The 17945-nt window shown below is 53.5% G+C and overlaps 7 protein-coding genes across 7 annotated transcripts; 3 read left to right on the top strand and 4 right to left on the bottom strand.

Moving 5' to 3' along the window:
- Positions 1–687: 687 nt before the first annotated feature.
- On the bottom strand, positions 688–2907 carry SODALDRAFT_325283 (hypothetical protein; the record flags this gene model as incomplete). The annotated part of the gene is made up of 3 exons (XM_028609969.1): positions 688–1956; positions 2047–2241; positions 2533–2907. 3 exons carry the CDS (start codon positions 2905–2907, stop codon positions 688–690), a joined length of 1839 nt encoding a protein of 612 aa, XP_028465554.1.
- A 2704-nt stretch (positions 2908–5611) lies between these two features.
- Positions 5612–6553, bottom strand: SODALDRAFT_280353 (meiotic recombination protein DMC1; the record flags this gene model as incomplete). The annotated part of the gene is made up of 1 exon (XM_028608231.1): positions 5612–6553. One exon carries the CDS (start codon positions 6551–6553, stop codon positions 5612–5614), a length of 942 nt encoding a protein of 313 aa, XP_028465553.1.
- A 241-nt stretch (positions 6554–6794) lies between these two features.
- On the bottom strand, positions 6795–8840 carry SODALDRAFT_334875 (MOSC domain-containing protein). The gene is made up of 2 exons (XM_028612316.1): positions 8527–8840; positions 6795–8428 (listed from the first exon to the last, which is right to left on the bottom strand). Exons 1-2 carry the CDS (start codon positions 8660–8662, stop codon positions 6969–6971), a joined length of 1596 nt encoding a protein of 531 aa, XP_028465552.1. The 5' UTR covers positions 8663–8840; the 3' UTR covers positions 6795–6968.
- Positions 8841–10529: 1689 nt separating this feature from the next.
- On the bottom strand, positions 10530–13040 carry SODALDRAFT_361479 (BAR-domain-containing protein; the record flags this gene model as incomplete). Its single annotated transcript, XM_028614374.1, has 8 exons — positions 10530–10558; positions 10654–11935; positions 12059–12171; positions 12245–12405; positions 12542–12636; positions 12670–12729; positions 12877–12974; positions 13028–13040. The coding sequence occupies 8 exons, from the start codon at positions 13038–13040 to the stop codon at positions 10530–10532; spliced, it is 1851 nt and encodes a 616-aa protein (XP_028465551.1).
- Positions 13041–13358: 318 nt separating this feature from the next.
- On the top strand, positions 13359–15094 carry SODALDRAFT_361478 (cysteine desulfurase; the record flags this gene model as incomplete). The annotated part of the gene is made up of 3 exons (XM_028614373.1): positions 13359–14447; positions 14558–14614; positions 14672–15094. 3 exons carry the CDS (start codon positions 13359–13361, stop codon positions 15092–15094), a joined length of 1569 nt encoding a protein of 522 aa, XP_028465550.1.
- Positions 15095–15907: 813 nt separating this feature from the next.
- On the top strand, positions 15908–17212 carry SODALDRAFT_334872 (hypothetical protein). The gene is made up of 3 exons (XM_028612315.1): positions 15908–16437; positions 16500–17017; positions 17106–17212. Exons 1-2 carry the CDS (start codon positions 16135–16137, stop codon positions 16740–16742), a joined length of 546 nt encoding a protein of 181 aa, XP_028465549.1. The 5' UTR covers positions 15908–16134; the 3' UTR covers positions 16743–17017; positions 17106–17212.
- Positions 16966–17606, top strand: SODALDRAFT_204543 (hypothetical protein). Its single transcript, XM_028607232.1, has 2 exons — positions 16966–17017; positions 17106–17606. The coding sequence occupies exon 2, from the start codon at positions 17190–17192 to the stop codon at positions 17571–17573; it is 384 nt and encodes a 127-aa protein (XP_028465548.1). The 5' UTR covers positions 16966–17017; positions 17106–17189; the 3' UTR covers positions 17574–17606.
- The last annotated feature ends 339 nt before the right edge of the window (positions 17607–17945 follow it).

The raw sequence follows: 17945 nt of genomic DNA, 5'->3' as shown, positions 1-17945 counted from the left end.
TTTTTTTTTTCTTCTCCTTATTCCGTCCCTCCTATTCTTGTTTTTTAGGGAACGACCGGAAGAGCCCAGATGCTGGGACGGAAAGGAGTCAAAGCGCATCTCTTTTTGAAATACGAATCTTCTGTCGCTGCGTTGTGGCGACTTGGGTGGTAGGGGTCATCGACACACATCACATCCTCTCAATATATCTAAGAGAGCGATCACTTTGTAACACTACAGAAAACGAAGAAAAAATTACTTGGGGCCTACATCGGTTGAGCATGGTCGTGAGCGTCTATATAGAGACAAACCAAAGAAAGATTTACTCAAGGACGTTCCATGCACAGTATAAATGTTGAGACGGTGGAAATGATGTCACATGTCCTGGTTTAAATTAAAAGTAATATATGTTTAACTGGAGTATACGAAGATTAATATCGGAAGGGACGAGAGAAGAGGGACGATAGGTGACTCCGAGGGTTGTAATCTGTCAGGCAGTCATCTCGATGAAAAATGCCTGATTCATCGAAGCCTTCCTTGTCCTTAGTGCACCTGCATGCCTTCTTCTCAACTCCCACTGGCTCTCTAATCTGTCTACTGTTGAACAAACAAACGACTTGGCCTGACTCTCCCCCTTCCCGCGCATCAAAGTCGAACGAACGAGCGTATGTGTAGACGCTATTGGTGGAGGGTTATCGTCGTGATTGTTTACAGAAGAAGGCCGGCGACGAAGAGCAATGCGAAGCCGGCACCGAAACTGGCGCCTTGACGAACAGCGCCGCTAAACTCGGGAAGGCCGGATTCTACGGCACCACCAGGTGCGGGAATCGAAGGGACGGTGAAGTTGTTGTGAGGAGGCGCAGGTCCAGGAGTATCGACGGGGACGGGGATGATGGTGGCGGTCTCCTCGCTGTACACGGTCGTGGTAGGACCGTGACCTACATCGCCATGGTCCCCCTCATCCGGGCGCTCACCGTCAACTGGGTGCTCGCCCTTGTCACCCTCATGGTCGTCGTGGTCGTCATGGCCCGCAAGCGCGGAAGGCGAGGGGATAGAGACGGTATCGACGGTAGTGGGGACGGGAAGACCACCATCAAGGACGCGAGTGATGGTCGTTGTGAGGGTCTCAGTCGTGATGCTTCCATAAGGACAAGCGGTCGTGGGGACCGAAGGGGGGCAAGAGGTGACGGAGTGGATGCGCTTGATGGTCCGGGTGGACACGACGACGGGGCAGACGGTGGTGTAGAGCGGGACCGTCTCGGTCACGACATAACCCGGGTTTCCAGGGCCGGTGCCGGGGCAGTCGGGGACCGTGGGGGGGCAGCTGGTCACGGTGATGATGCGGGTGGTGTAGACGGTCGAGGGGATGAAGCGAGTAGTCGGTGGCAAAACGACATCCGGAGTGGTGGTCGGCGCGGGCACCACGTTCGAGGTCGCGGGCGGCTCAGGAGCCGAGCTGTTGGTGAAGTGGAAAGTCGGGAACGTCAGGGTCGGCACCTTGGAGGAGCTCGGGACGTCGACGGTAATCTCGCTGGCTGGGGCCGAGGTCTCAGTTGCAGAGACGGAAACATTGCTGGGGGGGAAGGTGGGGGAAGGCATCACGATGGGAGGCTCCGAGCTGCTGGGGATGGCAGAGACGGGAACATCGCTGGAGGAGACGATCGAGGAGGAAATGTCGCTGGAGGGGAACGCGGAAGACGGAACGGCGCTGGAGGAGCTAGGCTCTGCCGGAGGAGCTTGGGCAAAGACGCGAATGTCCTGAATCAGCCAGTAAACGTCCGCGAAATCGTACGGGTTGTTAGCGACGTAGTTGCTGCACACCTCTTCCTGGGTCTTGCCACTGCAGCTCTCGCCCCAGATGTGGCTCAGGCCAGCGGCGCCGCAGAAGTTGATGTTGAGACTGAGCCTCTGGTCGGCGAAGTGGCCGTCGATGTTGCAGAGGTCGTTGGCGACGAGGACGGAGGGGGTGCCCCAGAGCTGGGTGTCGGGTTCGTCGCTGTCGATGTCGAGAGGAGCGGCATCGTGGTGCCAGGAGAAGAACTTTATATAGTCGTCGGTCCACTACACCGCGTAGACGCCGCCGTTGGACGATCCCCAGGGGTCGGCCTGGGTTGCTTCGGTGGTGCAGCCATGGTTGTCCCAGAGACCGCCGAAGTTGTCGCAGTTGGCGTGGGTCACTGTCGAGGTCTGGCCCTCGTTGCCCAGATAGCATGTCCCGTTCTCCGATGCGCGGCCGGTGTGGATGACGGGTGTGTTGACAGTCTAAGCCCTTGTTCGTCAGTTTATCCAGGTCCAGTCAAGGGGAGGGGGAAGGAAGGAGAAAGGAAAGAGGGAATGAAGATAAAGATGAAAATGTAAGTGTAAGATGAACATGGATAGAGAGACGGGACTGTACCTGGTCGTTCCAACCTTCATACCAGTCGAGCTCGCCAGCCTTGGGCCAAGGGTCGCCCGTAGACCAGCTAGGATACGCCGTCCTTTTTGGCATACAACAAGCATATCAAGGTATAAGTAAAAATAAGAGGTGGCTGGGAAAGGGCTTGAATAGCTTACAAGGCAGGCCATGTACCGCAGACGGGCAATGAAGAGCCCCTTATTGTATGTGGCCTTGCTCTCCACCCTCACACTGCTGCGGCCCATACCGGGATACTCTGTGATGCTCATGTGGTCGACGCCCAAATAGACTTCCTCACCAACGGTCGCGATGAGGCCCAGAGCCTCTGCATCTGCCCGGTTGCGGTAATTGATGTAGCCCCAAGTAGGGTCCACATCGTTATAATCACCAGTACCATATCGGCTCTCGAAGAAGTTGAACTTGTCAAAGAAGTTCAGATGGTTGTACGTGTCCTCGAGGGTGTACTTGGTAGCCCTGACGTCGCCGACGAAGGCCAGAGCCGCGAGGGCGAGAGATGTAACGGAGGGGGCCATGATATTAAAGATAATATATGAGATATATCTATATAGGATACATATGGGATATATATGAGATGTATATGGGATGGGAATAAAAGATTGAGTTGAGTAAGTAGTAAGATCGAAAGATCGAAAACGAGTGTCTTGACGTAAGATAACGTCTCTGGACGAGCTTGAAGCTCAAGATGTGTCTCGCAGGAAGGCGATGTGCTTGATGACCTCACGGAAACGGCGTGAAAGTGAAGAGGAGAGAAAGGCAAGAAAGGGAGGGGAAGGGGGAAGGGGGAAGGAAGACATCACAAAGGAAGGAGGTCTTTAAAGGTTGTTTGTTACTTTGGCAAGTCTCTCTTTCCTCACTTCCTTCCCCCTTTAGACCTACCTACGAAGTACTTCGTTCAAGCCCACCATCATAAGGTACCTTACCTTAGTGATGAAAAGGGGGAGGGGCAGGGGGGAGTGACGAAGCGTTCCCCCGAAGGAGCACATGCCCAAGTCTTACCGGGTAAGGTACAACGTAGGTGCTTAGGGCTAGCATCCGGTGGTTCCGTTGACCTCTCTTCTTCCAACGTACATAATAGCCACGCGAGCCCAAAGGGCTGAAGCCGTTAAGGACTCTACCTAGGCTTTAGCGAGGCGGTCATTAGCGTCACCATCAGATACATGAGATATTTCCCATTGGTCTCACGGGGACACCACTGCACCAGAGGCTCAGGGCAGAATCGTTTTGGGAGAACTAACCGTCTAGACTAATAAAACAATGCGAGGACACAATAGCCTCTTCCCGTTTGGTATGTCAGATACAGACAGCCGGCCGGCCACGAGCTCGGTTGCGTCTGTAATCACCAATTCGGAATCCGCCATGACCCTCACGTCAGCAACGGTGCATCTACGAAGTACGAAGGGCCAAGAAGAACGAAGAGCATATATTCCGTAGGATAATTTCGTATAATTTCGTGCTTGAAGAAGCCTGTCCCACGACTGGACTGGCAATGGATGTTTTCGTAAGACCGTACGAAGGACGGAGGTACGAATATAATGATAAGCAGAGTGCTGTGCAGAAAACCAGCATGCCATGAATTCCGGTAACACGCGGATAATTACCCCTGTCCCCTGCCTAGCCGCGGCTTTACGTTGGACGTTGTAAGCGATCCGGATGCTTCGACCGAAATCCGTACTTTGGTTTGGACCTTGCAGCCGTACGTTGTACCTTGCAGAACACAGGTCAAGTTTTAGACCGTATGGGACCAGGAACAAGCTCATTCGATGGCCCGTCAGCTCGCCTTGCCCCTGGCTAAGGAAAGGTAATCCACTACCTATGTACATATGTACATATGGATTATCGGTGACCCAGATCGGTGGGTGGGCTGGCCATGAGGAGGAGCATGCAATACATATTCCCCTGGGATGAGGAATTTCATGAACGACACTGCATTGGTCCATCAGGCGGTTGTTCGCTGGTGTCGGTAGGGCTTAGTAATAATTGTGACATTCGTTTTAAAGATCAGCGTGGTGGGGATTTCGGGATCTTCCGCTCGTATTCTCTCCATTCATACGAACTATTTACGCTCTTCGGACACCGACCAATGCCGTTAATCCGTCAATACACTCCCTCTGCATAGCACGAAGTCCTTCGTATGTATGTGTAGATCAGGGCTCTACGGCTGGTAGTGACAGTCGTCCTTTTTTCCCGTTTTCCTTCTTCTTTTTGTTCCAGAAATTCGCCAAGTGAGACATCGACCCGAGACTCGCTTCAAGGCATACCTCCTCATTCAAGAAACGACATCCGTCATCGGGCTTATTATTATTATTTTATATATATAAAACATAAACAATCGGGCCAAGGATTGACATAATATGATGGAACGTCGATTCACTCGCGAACCGCCACCAAGGCTATGGACCTCAGGCAGCATATATTGTCGTGGGTATGAGGTTGCCTACCTAGAATAAGCATAAATACGCATGCCTGTCACAGTGTCGCTCTTCTGACGTTGAAATCATCTCGCGGCTTCTCTTCTCCTCTCTTTAAGTGGTGCGTAGAATCGCTCTCGGGGAACGGAGTTGTCTTCCGGTGTGTAATGTCCGGTTTCTCAGAACCCGCAAGTCCATGATAAACGACTCAATCCATATACCCCTGCCAACTAGCATCATCCATCTCAACAAGGTCCCGTCTAGCTGTCCGCCCATTTGTTGATATCAAGGCCTCGTTGAGCGCTGGGTGTGGCTCGAAGAGTTTCTTTGATGGGACAAGAAAATAAGACAAAAGTCTCTTCAGTCGTTGGTCGTCTGGGCGCATGTTATACGACAGTCTTCACGCCCGGACAAGCCATCCCCAATTGCTTCAAATCCAGTATGCGTATGTAGTTCGCAGCCAAAACTAGCGGTCCTGTCAGCGGGGAGCCTGGCATCACGGCGTCTCTAACCAGGGAAGAAAACAGAGGTGATATGCTTCATTTCAGTACGAGTTTGAGAAGATGTATTGGCGCGGTGTTTTTCAACGTCGCACCCCGGCAGGAAGTCAAGACAGAAGCCTCATCATTCCTTTCGAGATGCTCTGCTGGCCCCGCGTACGTCATCATTAAGAGGCAAAGAAGATGGGGAATGATGGTCCAGATCGTTAAAAAAATTAACAATAAAAGGGAAGAAAATGGGACACTAACCTGGAACAGAGCCACCCGGGACCCGCGACGACCAGATCGTGTACAACCCCCACATGATTTCATGTCTCTGGCCTGAACTTTGCCCGCTTCTCCTTCATGGTAAACACCTTCTTCCGGTCCTCGTCGAACCGCCGCATAAGCGCCGCCTGCTCCTCCTTGCGCCTCTCGCGGAGCTGGAACCGGTAGAAATCCTTCATGCTCTCCTTCTTCCTGGACTCCTTCTCCAGCATCTTCTGCCGCGCCACCTCGGCCTCGTTCCTCGTCGCCGGCGCCGTGCGGCCCCCGCGCGTCACCGTCACGAACCCGTCCTCGTCTGGCTCGTTGCGCAACCTCTTCGCCATCTCCGCCGCCTCCTTCTCCTTGCGGTTGAACACCGTGAAGAACGCGTGCACCGCCTTTTGCGTGCCCGTCTTGTCGCACCGCGACACCTGGAGGTGGGACGTCATCCACGCGGCGCCGAGCCCGGGTGCCTCCCCCGGCACGCCGGCGCCCCAGACGGGGTACTTGGTGGTTTTCCTGGCCCTGGCGATGGCTTTCAGCGCCAGGTCGACACTCTTCTCGTCCGCCATGACCACGATGGCGCTGCTCCCGCTCTTCCGTATCCTCCGGGTCCAGATCTCGGGCAAGAGAGCTGCCTCCTCCTCTCTGGCGTGGTCCTCGGCTTCTTTTTCGTCCCTCTTCCGCTTCTTCCCGAAATTCGCAACCTTGGTGGCTTGCGCGGGGTCGGTCCCCAGTTTCCTCTTGCGGTCGTCCTCGAACGCGATGCTTTCAAAGCGCCCCGGTCCGATTAATGAGGCGAAGAGGCCGCGGAAGTGAGCTTCGGTGCTGTCGGCGGGGACGTTTTTCAAGAAAAGGCTTCGGCCGTCGATGTCTGTAGGAATCTTTGTCACGTTTCGTCGAATGCGCACTTCGTGGACGGCTGGCGTCGGGAAGGACGGAGCGGGAGGCATCTGTATTGGAAGGATGGAGAAGCCCTCCCCAGGGGATGTTGAAGATGACATGGCGGGCGGTTTGTGGTTATGGAGTGTGGTGACGTCTCGTCTATTTCGTTCTTCAGTGAGAGCGAACCCAGTCAACGGGATGTCTGGATGGACTTTTTTTCGGCTTGGCAAGATACAACGCTTATCGTCCCTGGCTTATCGCTCTTATCACAGATTAATGCTTCCCATTGGCTAACCCCTCATTATGTCAGCACGCAGCTTAGAGTTCAAATGCTTACATAATCACAGGGGCGGCGTTTGTCTCCCTGGCGTGGCTCGTCGTCAAACCAACAAACAACCCGACCCCTTACGGTGTCGCATCAAGCTCCGTACGGACGGATGTATGAGTAGAGTATCCAGACCTGCCATCATGATAGACTGCATATGTACATTTATATGTTCATTTATAGTTCGCCTGACATATATCCGTAGATGACTATATTTCAATAGTAATCCTCCCAACCCCTCGGCTCACACAGCTTAGCATGGCATCTCCTTTCTCCTCCTTCGACAGGGCCGTACCCCTATGATCGACCCGCCCACTTCTCACACCAATCGCGCAAGTGCCGCAGTTCCCTACTTCGCAGCTGCTATCCATGGCGTCACTGCCAAACTCCCTCTTCAGGGCCTCCAGCAGGGTCTCTTCCTCCCCGACCCGCACCACTCGACCATCGCGGTTCGCCACCTCGGCCTCGAAAGGGTCGCCGCCCATCTCGGCCTCGAACGCCTCAAAGTGCACCTCCTTCTCGTCCACTCCATGCTTCCCAACCGCCTCGCGCGCCGCTGCCATCATCCGCGACGGTCCGCAGAGGTACAGCTGGCTGTTCCACTTGAGCGCGCCCACGATCTGGTCAATGTCCATCCTTTCCCCCTTGGCCCCGTCGTACAGGTGCAGGGCTGATCCAAGCGCGAAGACCCTGTCCCGGAAAGGCACGTCCTCAGCAGAACGGACGGCGTAATGCAACTCGAGGCTCAAGTGGATAGAGATGTTGTTCTCGATGAGGGCCAGGAAGGCGGTGATGCCGACCCCTCCCGCGACGAAAACGAGGTGGCTTGCTGCACTGGCGTTCGGGACGTCCGTCGTCATGCGGCCGACTTGGATGACGGCTCCTGCCTCCGGCGCGGCATCCTGGCTGTGCAGCCAACGGGACCCGCCTCGCGAGGCCGGTTCGAGTGCCACGGCCAATTCGAACTTGTTAGGGTCGCCCGAGACGATGGAATAGGAGCGCTGAAGGCCGTTGGGGAGACGCAGTCTGACGTGGGTGCCACCGCGTGGAAAGGGCTCCGCCTCCGAATCCGGGGCGACGGCCTCGAGAATGTAAGACGCAATGCGCGGCGTCTGGATCTTGCGATCGATGATACGGAAGTCCCGCCATTTCTCCTTCGGCCCCTTGTCGGCATTGGCATTGGCCTTGGCCTTGGCTTTGGCTTTGGCTTTAGCCGCCCGTGTCCGAAATGCGCCCCGGCTTTCCTCGCCCATGGCCTCTATGGCGGCAAGTTCTTCGTTCATGGCGAGATCGTCCTGGTTTCGGTGCAGGTACTCCTGCACCCGCTCGATGGTCCACTTGGGCCATCGACGTTCGACAAGAGTGACGGCATCGCCGGCCTGGACTGTGCCCTCGCGGAGGACGCGGTAGTACCACCCCGTGCGACTAGTGCGGTACGTCTGCGGGGCGAAGTTTTTGATGTGAAAGCGATGGTTCAGCTTGAAGCACGGTTGCCGGGGCAGGCTGACTTGGACGAGAACCTCGTCGCCAACAGAGAAGACGTCGCCGATGCAAACATTCCGCTCGTTCATGTGACGCATGACAAAGTTCTCGCCGAAACTGCCCCAGCGAAGGCGATCCGCGGCGGCAGGATATTCGGCACGCCAATTCGGATAATGGGAGCAACAGTCTACCATGTTGAATATAACATCAGCCGGAGCGTCCCCGATGCTTTGACACCAGCCGATGGCCAGGAAGTAGTATGTGCATCATATGTGTGCATCTTACAGCCGTGGAGGGCCTTGTCAACCCCGCCATGGAATATCGGGTCGTGCTCGTCATCTTCCAGACCTAGGCGGGTGACTCGGACAGGACCTGAGCGGATCGCTTTTTCGATACCCGACTCGATCTCTAGGCCGGGCATCTTTTTCATTCTGCCCGTCCTGACCTCCAACAAGATGTCGGCAGTACATAGAGATGAGAAATCAATGGGCTCTTCTTGAGCGCCATCTTGAGCAGTTTGCATGGTATCCAATCTCATGAAGCAATGAAGGTCAGTTCGGGCCTGTTGCTGAATAACAACAACCCAGATTCAAGAGGTGAGAGGGGGGAACGATGACTCGATGAGAGACGGAGAGCGGAAAGTGGTGAGGGATTTGTAATACACCCAATCACACAACCCACTGAGTAAGGTGCCGAATACAACTTCTCCCGGGAGGAAGAATCGCTCATGATTGGACCATGACTCGCCGTTCCTGTTTGTAAACACAACTCGAAGGCATAATCATGCATCTTGCATCTTCCTTCGGACCTCGTGGCCTAAGCATCCGTATCTGATACGCACATGCAATCCCTTTCACGATATGTGGCAGATCCATTCATTCTACAAGATGGCTGTGAAGGGGGGTCGCTCTGTTGTCATGTTCTAGCTTATACTCCATAGCTAATAAAAAACATATAGTATTATTATAAAGACTATACGACCCTGTCCTCTCTCTGTCAACCTCGCATAACATGAGTAGGTACTTACAAGATTTCTTTCTGCTCACTTATAGGAAGGCCGCACAATCTCGTGTAATTCCAGAAGCTCAGAGATAAACTTCTTATGGCCATGACCAATGTACATACTTCAGAGCAGCAATGGCTTTCCCTGTTAACTGAATAGCTCGGATGCTCGGCATGGAAATAGAATGTTGGATTCGGACCATGTTACCACCATATATAGTCGCAATATCTATTCTTGTGTCTTGTGAGAACCTCATCACCGCATTAATCATCTAAAATATATCAGTCTTCATAGTTGATATTGGGTTTATTCTTAGGTTCAGAGGTGTCTCTCCATCTCTGAAGGACGTATAGCATGGCTTTGTGTTGGGTGTCCCTTATGAATACTTAATACATAATCTGGCTTTATACAATAGTCAGGAGAATCAGAGTGAATCTGAGCCTTCCCCTAGTGTTTGGCTTACTGTATCGGTGGGATTTCCGCCATAGCCAGCATTTACGCATGCATAAAGTGTGCAAGAAACAGAAAGAATCGTCTTAGAAGAGTTATGGGACATATACGTAGGAAACAGACCCAGACTTCGCCCTTGGCGAACTCCAGAAACGCCTCCGGGGCCGTGGGTCTAAGCTGACGGTCTTGATCTGCCATAAGTGTCAGCATCGTTGGCAGTGGTGAGCGTGACCGTCTCTAGCCAGCGACATGAGAACCTGACACCCAAGACCGAGTCCAAGGCTCCTGCTTTGACGCTGCATTTTGACAAAAGCTCAGTCACTGAGACCATGTCCGAAGCCACAAATGACATGTTTGAAAATCAACTCCCCCTTTTCGGATGATGGAACATCAGATGTGGTAGGCCCTAGGGCACCCCGTTTCAATAGCCTTCCCTCCTATTGCCCCCATCATATACCCTCTTTTCTCGCCATGCTGTCTAACAACACCGGCGATGATGGCTATCATCCAAGATCCGCCCCATCATTAACCCCCATCTATAAAGGCTCCCTGTTCCCCCAGAAGCAATAGCTGTAACAAGTCCACCTACGACTAAAGGCGGCCGATGTCTTGACGCCTTCGCCGACCGACAAGCTCCCATTTTTTGCCTATTGCTGGATAAGATTGTGGCAAGTACTTTGCTTCCAGAGTGCTACTACCATGCATCCCAGCTATGTTCCGTAGTCGTATCGCCGACACTCTCCCCAAGTGTAACAGGGGACATTATGTACCGAGATCGTGTCGTCATGGAGGCGGCGGAAGGCACTTCGTACGCCTGCCGGTTAATGCTTAGTCATCACCTGGGGTTTACTTGAACATAGTTGCCTGAAGAGAAAAGAGTAACCTCGTCAGCATAGCTCCAATGCGTGAAAGTGTAGACAGAGACATAAAATGACGAAAGAGCGAAAAGATCGACAAACCTGGGAATTGGCCCTGCTTCCCATTGAGCTTCCCTGTCCACCACTCATTGTCGTTCTGGGTACGGTTGACAATCTCGATCACGTCTCCTGCTCGGAAGCTAAGATCACCTTCAACCTGCGCGTCGTAGTCATACAGTGCCGCAGCGGTTTCCGGGGCCGGGACGCTGCTTAAGCGGCTAGGCTTTGGCTTGGGAGGAGGCGGCTTAGGTTTGGAAGCGGCCAGGGCAGCCAGTCCGGGACTCACGGCACTGCCCTGGGCGGGTGAGTAGGGTGGCGGAGGGTTGGCGTCGCCGTCGGGTTGCTGTTTCCCAACGGCGCTGTAGGCGGGGAACTTTAACGCCGGGGATGGGGAGACGGCGGGAGGCGGAGTGGCAGCAGAAGTAGTGGCAGCAGTGGAGCTGGAAGGGCCGGCAGTGAGGAGTTTTGTGGCCTTCGGGCCCTCGAGGGCGTTAGGCCGGCCGTACTTGGCAGGACGCTTTTGGCCGGTGGTCTTAAACTTGACGATGGAGAGGGCCTCCGCCCGCTCGACTACGTCACCCCGCTTGCTGTGGAAGGCTTCTTCAATGTCTAAGGTGAGATCGAAGTAGCCAATATCGCAACCCTGCATCTTCTCGTGAAGGGTGTAGAAGACGTTGAGCTGCATGTAGTAGAAGGACTGGAAGAGGGGTCGGATGAACTCTTGTTCGAGGGCGAAGAGTTTGGGAAGCTCTTCCTTGAGAAGGTCGTTAAAGTAATTGAACTCCTGTGTTGCCGTCTCAACGTCGCCCTCGGCCTTCCAGATAGCCTTCTCGTCCTTCGCGTTGCGCTCCTTCTTTTCCTGCAACTTCTTGAGTGTAGCGCGACGACGGTCATAATCCAGCCTCTTGTGTTCGCGCTTGAGAGAGGTTTTACGGATGGCCTTGATGACGTCGAGGAGCTCGGTAGCTGGACGAATCACCCTATTCTCGATCATCTCGAGCTCCGGCGCTAAGGTTTCCTGCAGATCTTTGACCACAGCTTCGTATTCCTCACAGGCACGAATGCCCTCTGGGTTTCCCTCAATTTTCATGCTATCAGGATCGGACACGCGGCCCGAAATTGGCTTGTAGATCTCTTGAATGGCTTTGCTGAACTCGAGCTGGTGTTGCAGCATGGCGTTGATGGCATCAAAGTATTTTTTCGACTCGTCGTGCAGCTTCTTTGTCTCGGTCTCGAGCTCGACGAAACGGCGCTCCGCATCAATGTAGACTGCATCTTTGGTGTGCTCGCCAATGTTGAAGCGCGACTTCAATTGTTGAGGGGCCTGTACATAGCAGCAAAGCAAGCAATGCAAGTGTCAGCATTTCCTCGACCTCGCATCCGTCCTCCAGGGGTGATCTTTCTGATGCCATGTTTTGCGACCCGGGCCTCAGTGAGTCGAACAGACCCGCGTGGGCTGCTTCATCTCGTCACGTTGCGACTGACGCTCCGTCGAGAGATCAGGCGGGTCGGAGCCGCTCCATGTGCCGGCGAGGAAGCTTGACATACCCTGCTCAGGCTCTTTTGCAAGCCACGAAAGCTCATTCTTGAGAGTATTATTACGCAGCGCTAAAATGGTGTGCGAGGACAAAACGTGCCACGAGTGACAGAAACGAAAGGTCCGAAGAGGCTGTTCTCAGATAGCGGTCGTAGGTAGGCTTGGAAGGTTGGTGGGGTCGAGATTGAATGGTGACGGAAGATTGGGTGCGGCAACCCACAGTGTGAGGGAGGGAGGGTATTGCGACCTTAATAAGGCTGATGAAAGAGGCGTAGCGATGTAGTCATGGTACATGTGGAGGCATTTAAGTCGGATGCCACAATGCCACAACAAATGGGTAGGCAGGTACCAGTGTAGCGTGCGAGTTGGACCTGACAGAGGCGTCTTCCTTACTAATTAATGGTCTTATTGCCCTCGTTCGCACTGGTGGAGAACCCCTTGGTGACGACTGCACAGTGGCTGAGTTGCATGCTTGATGGCTTGGCGTACTTTGGGATTTTGTTGCACACGATTGAGCGTACAATACCGTGTCGCCAGATCCGTCCGTCGAAGTGGTTAGGAGTACTTCCACTCTTGTACATCTGCGGACAGAACAAATTGGGAATCAGTGTTGTAACAGAGGGAATCACGTCGACTAAGGTACGTCAGGGCGGGAAAGCCCGTTATACGCCATTCTAATCTTACTCAGTTCTATCGTCTGGATAAGGTCAGTTTTATTAACACAAGACTGGTGGTGTTGGCTGATCTACATAACGCAGCCGTGACATGTTCAGCTCAACGTACACGGTAGTTCGTACTTGGATATCGAGAAGATATTGGAACAGTGCTCACGGATTCATGAAGTCTGAAGCCTGGTGACTGACACTCCAACCCAAGCACCTGACGACGTCATCCTGATACGTACCTCCAAGCTTTCTCCGAAGCCGAACGATCCGTCCCCAGCTTATATAATCAGCGATCTGAGGGAAACGGCATGTCGTGACCTGTGTACCTTATGTATCAACGAATCAATCCACGGGATCTTATCCCCGAGCCGGAAAGAAAGCGGAGGCCGAGTTTAAGCCTTAGGTAATTTGCTGAAAATACCGAGCTAGTTCCAATACATATCGCCGAGACTCACTTTTTTCTTCGCCTCTTCCCCCTCTCCGAAGCTTGTCTCCTCCGACCATACCTGTCCTCTGCCCATTTATTTCCATCGCTACCGCCCATCATGACAAGTCTTTCATCGTCGGCGCTGAGGCAGGCGGGCCGTCTCTGTCGCAGGACGGCCGCTACGGGAACACTTATTTCGACAACAGCAAGGGTGGCGAACGCACCTCTGCAACAAGTTGCTCAACGGCGATACGTTTCAGAGTCGAGACAGGATAATGCTCAAGTCAAAGTCGACACAGCCATAAAGCTGAACAAGGACGACTTCATCAACGTCGCCGCTCAGTCCCCAGATGGCTCCAACATGATGGTCAGCCCGATGGCTGAAGTCCTCAAACAGGCAACGACCATGGAAGAGGGCCAGCGGCCCATCTATCTTGATATGCAGGCTACGACGCCGGTAGATCCGCGTGTCCTAGATGCTATGCTTCCCTTCTACACTGGCCTATACGGCAATCCCCATTCGAGGACACACGCGTACGGGTGGGAAAGCGAGAAGGCTGTCGAGGAAGCCCGTGAGCATATCGCCAGGCTGATCGGGGCGGATCCGAAAGAAATCATCTTCACAAGCGGCGCGACCGAGAGCAACAACATGAGCATCAAGGGCGTGGCGAGATTCTTTGGACGCTCAGGCAAGAAGAAGCACATCATCACCACGCAGACCGAGCACAAGTGCGTCCTCGATAGCTGCCGACATTTACAGGATGACGGTTTCGAGGTCACATACCTGCCTGTCCAGCAGAGCGGCAGGATCGACATGGCCGAGCTGGAGGCGGCCATCAAGCCGGAGACGGCGCTTGTCAGCGTCATGACTGTCAACAACGAAATCGGCGTCATACAACCCATCGAGGAGATCGGTAAGCTATGCCGCAGCAAGAAGGTCTTTTTCCATACCGATGCCGCCCAAGCTGTCGGCAAGATCCCCTTGGACGTCAATGCTATGAACATCGACTTGATGTCCATTTCTTCCCATAAGATCTACGGACCCAAGGGCATTGGGGCCTGCTACGTCCGGCGGCGACCTCGTGTTCGCCTGGATCCTCTCATCACTGGTGGCGGTCAAGAGAGAGGTCTCCGAAGCGGCACGCTGGCGCCGGCCCTGGCCGCCGGCTTCGGCGAGGCGTGCCGCATCGCCTACGAGGATATGGAGGTATGTCACTTTTCCAGCCTTGCCACTTTCACACTTTCGTCCCCCCCAGCTCTTTTTATGATGATCTGCTCTATTATACATGCATGGCTTTCTGAATGTCCCGTGACAAGGACATTTGTTGTAACAAAGCACCCAGTCTGAAAAATATTTTCTCTCTCTCACGTCTCGTCAGATTGTTTATTCATCTTCTTGGAAGAGAGTTCGAAAGCTGACCTGACTCCCAGTATGATGCGAAGCGTGTCAAAAAGCTCTCGGATCGACTCCTGAAGGGCCTTCTCTCCCTCGAGCATACAACGCAGAACGGTGATCCCGAGCATTTCTACCCCGGTTGCGTCAACGTCTCGTTTGCTTATGTTGAGGGTGAATCCCTCCTCATGGCCCTCAAGGACATTGCCCTCTCGTCTGGCAGTGCCTGCACGTCCGCATCGCTCGAACCTAGCTACGTCCTAAGGGCGCTCGGAAATAGCGATGAAAGCGCGCATAGCAGCATTCGGTTTGGCATCGGTCGGTTCACTACCGAAGCCGAGATCGACTATGTGCTGAAGGCCGTGAAGGAGCGGGTCGACTTCCTCCGCGAGCTGAGCCCTCTGTGGGAGCTCGTCCAGGACGGCGTTGACCTCAGCACGATTCAGTGGAGCCAGCATTAAACAGTGCCATCGAGTCGCCAAAAGCGCTGAGCAATGGACTGGCTTTCCCCAATCATCACGGCAATATCCGATCTGATCCTTCTGTAGCAACATGCAAGTTTCGACTTGGCTAAGAGTCGTAACAGTTCTTTTCGATATGTTTTTATCATTCTTTCTTTTACGGGGTTTTGGAGTTCAGGAAAGCGGGTTCAAAGGTGTTCGCGACCAGAGAGGCAGCGGCACAGACATGTAAATGGAAAATTCAGTCGTGGAAATGATGAAGCGGATGAGGAAGTGTAAAGAAAAAATACACGGACAGACTGTGGCTGTATTCATACATCTAAGCACCACTTAATTGCCAGAACAAATTGAGATGCGCCGACTGGCATTCAGCGGTAATCATGGACATGAGCGGAGCGGAGAGTCGCATTGCATTGAGACGAGCCACCACGCCTCGTCTCTCGTCTCTAGGTGCCTGGTAGTTATTTCGCAGTTGATTGAGACGGGTCTCGGCGGAAGTGGTTTAGGTTATGTCGTGGGAGTCGCATGCAAGCAACAGTGAACCCGGAAGCCTCAAATGGCGTTCCTGGGTCCTTCTTCATGTAAGGGACCCTGATGAGCGGGAAACATACGGTTTCGGCTTGGTTCGGGACTTGATCCCTTTGTACAGTGTACAATGCAGGCCGAGCTCGGCGGGTGTAGCTGAGATGATGTCATCGCAGCTGCCCTGCCCACCTTAATTATGCCGTACGTCGATCCGTAAGGTAGGACGGAGACACGAGTACTCCGTACATATAGGGTAGTAGCTTCTCCAGAACAATGACACCACACAAGGATGGAGCAACCAACACGATAGCGGCTAAGAACGGACCCGCCTTCCAAGAGAGTTACGTAGGTGTTTTCAGACGGCAGCGTAGAATAGAATATATAAAGAGGACCTCTCGACCTTCCGAGTTTTGAATTACCTACAGAGTATCCAACCAGACCATCTCAACAGCAAGAAAAAAATACCGACAACCCTTTAACCTATTAATACTTTCATCGCATCGTACCTACACACAATGGCCAACGAGAACAAGGACACCACTTCCACCCTCCAGTCGTACATCGACTCGGCCACTGGCGCCGCCCAGAACCTCGTGGGTAGCCTGACCGGCAACACTGGCGATCAGAACAAGGGCGAAATCAAGAAGGAACAGGCCCAAGCGGAATACGACGCTTCGCACGCCACGGCCAAACTCCCTGGGTTCGCTGCCTCTTCCTCGGGCGCCGTGACCAAGGATGACCCGGACCGTAGCAGCGGTGGATGGAACCAGACGATGGGCGCGGCCAAGGAGACCGTTGGCGGTCTTGTAGGCTCGGCGGTAAGCACTCAAACACGATTCCTTTCTTTCCGTTCGAGTCAAAACTAACTGGGTCTTCTCAGGAGCTCAAGGAGCAGGGCCGGCAACAGAACCGCGAAGGGCAACAACAGGAGGCCCGAGGCCAGATCAACGACTTGACCTCTGGCATGGGCAACCGGATCCAGGGAGCAGTCGGCGGCGCCGTTGCCAGCCTGACGGGCGACGAGAGCGGGCAGCAACACTACGAAAACCTGCACGATGTTGGAAAGACGCAGCAGCGAGGTGCTGAGCACGATATTCAGAAGCAGGCCGAGGCTGGTCAATAGACATGAGATCTTCGGAACAGCAAGCGGCAAGGATGATGAGCAGAGGAAGCGAAAGAATTGCCGCGGTGCGTGACTTTTGGCGTTGCTTAACCTGATACCCTGGGTGGAAATAAATGAGAGGGGCGATGGAGCATACCTAACGAATTTTTAGGAGGTCGGGATCGCTTTATTTTCCATCCACCACTTACCTAGAGAATTCAAACGCGTTTTAATCCTACTTGGCAATCAGTGCTCCCAATGTTCGAAGTCTCGAAGACTTTGGTTGAGGCATTCCGGTATGTGCTGTTCTTGTGCTGGTAAAGAGACGGAACAGATATTCATATGGATATCCGTACGGTAATTACCTGCTACGGTTATTCACAGAGGTCCTCCAAATCGTCTTCCAAGTGGCTGCAACATGCATCGATTTACCCACCCACCATTTCGTGACAGAACGAAATCGAACCCATGAAATCGACTCTCCTCCCACCAACAACTCATATGACTTCATTATCCTGCCCTCCACCACCAGTGTCGCCCAATAACTTACCAGTGGAGGAAAAAAAAAATCAAGTTTTGCGTTGTGGGAAGTTGTGGTTCGGCTCGAGGTACGAGATCCGTAGGGCAATTCGCATATTCAGGGACAGAACGGATCGCGACCCCTCACCCCAGCCTCCTTTTATTGTCTGTCCGTTTTCTGGAACCACCGAGACGGAGGTAGAACGAGGGAACGAGGCAACGAGGCCAGGCTTAATTAAGAAGGCCGAAGAAACCGTTCGTCGACAGGTTCAGGCTTGTCCTGCAGGAACAGGGGCTTATCTGGAGCCCCAAGCCCTGACCTCTGTCAGTTAAAATGACGACGGAAACTGACGAAAAGAAGCACTGAATAGGTCATGGGAAAGTGTCTTATCACTCACGTCAAGCACCAAGTAATAGTGGGTTAAAAATGTAGTGCATGTCGCACCGTTCACCGGGCTTTGCAAACCCGCCCCCCTTCGTTTCCGTCATGGGTGTAACTCTGCGCACCACCGTTATAGTTATAATATTCGTGCTTGACCGCCTGCCCAAGTAAGATTGGCTAGCCCTCCCACACCTTTCCCCCCATATTGCTTTCCGTTCCGAAACACCAAACAACTTCGTCCTCCCACCACAGTCCCCTCGTGATATCATCCCTCGGCCCGCGTAGCCCTAACCCGCTAGCAGCACGTTTTATCATCTTCACCT

The sequence above is a fragment of the Sodiomyces alkalinus genome (genome assembly GCF_003711515.1).
Source record: "Sodiomyces alkalinus F11 unplaced genomic scaffold SODALscaffold_7, whole genome shotgun sequence".
In the NCBI taxonomy this organism is placed as follows: Eukaryota; Fungi; Ascomycota; class Sordariomycetes; order Glomerellales; family Plectosphaerellaceae; genus Sodiomyces; species Sodiomyces alkalinus.
The sequence above is the reverse complement of the archived record's forward strand: the minus strand, read 5'-3'. Positions and strand labels throughout refer to the sequence as shown.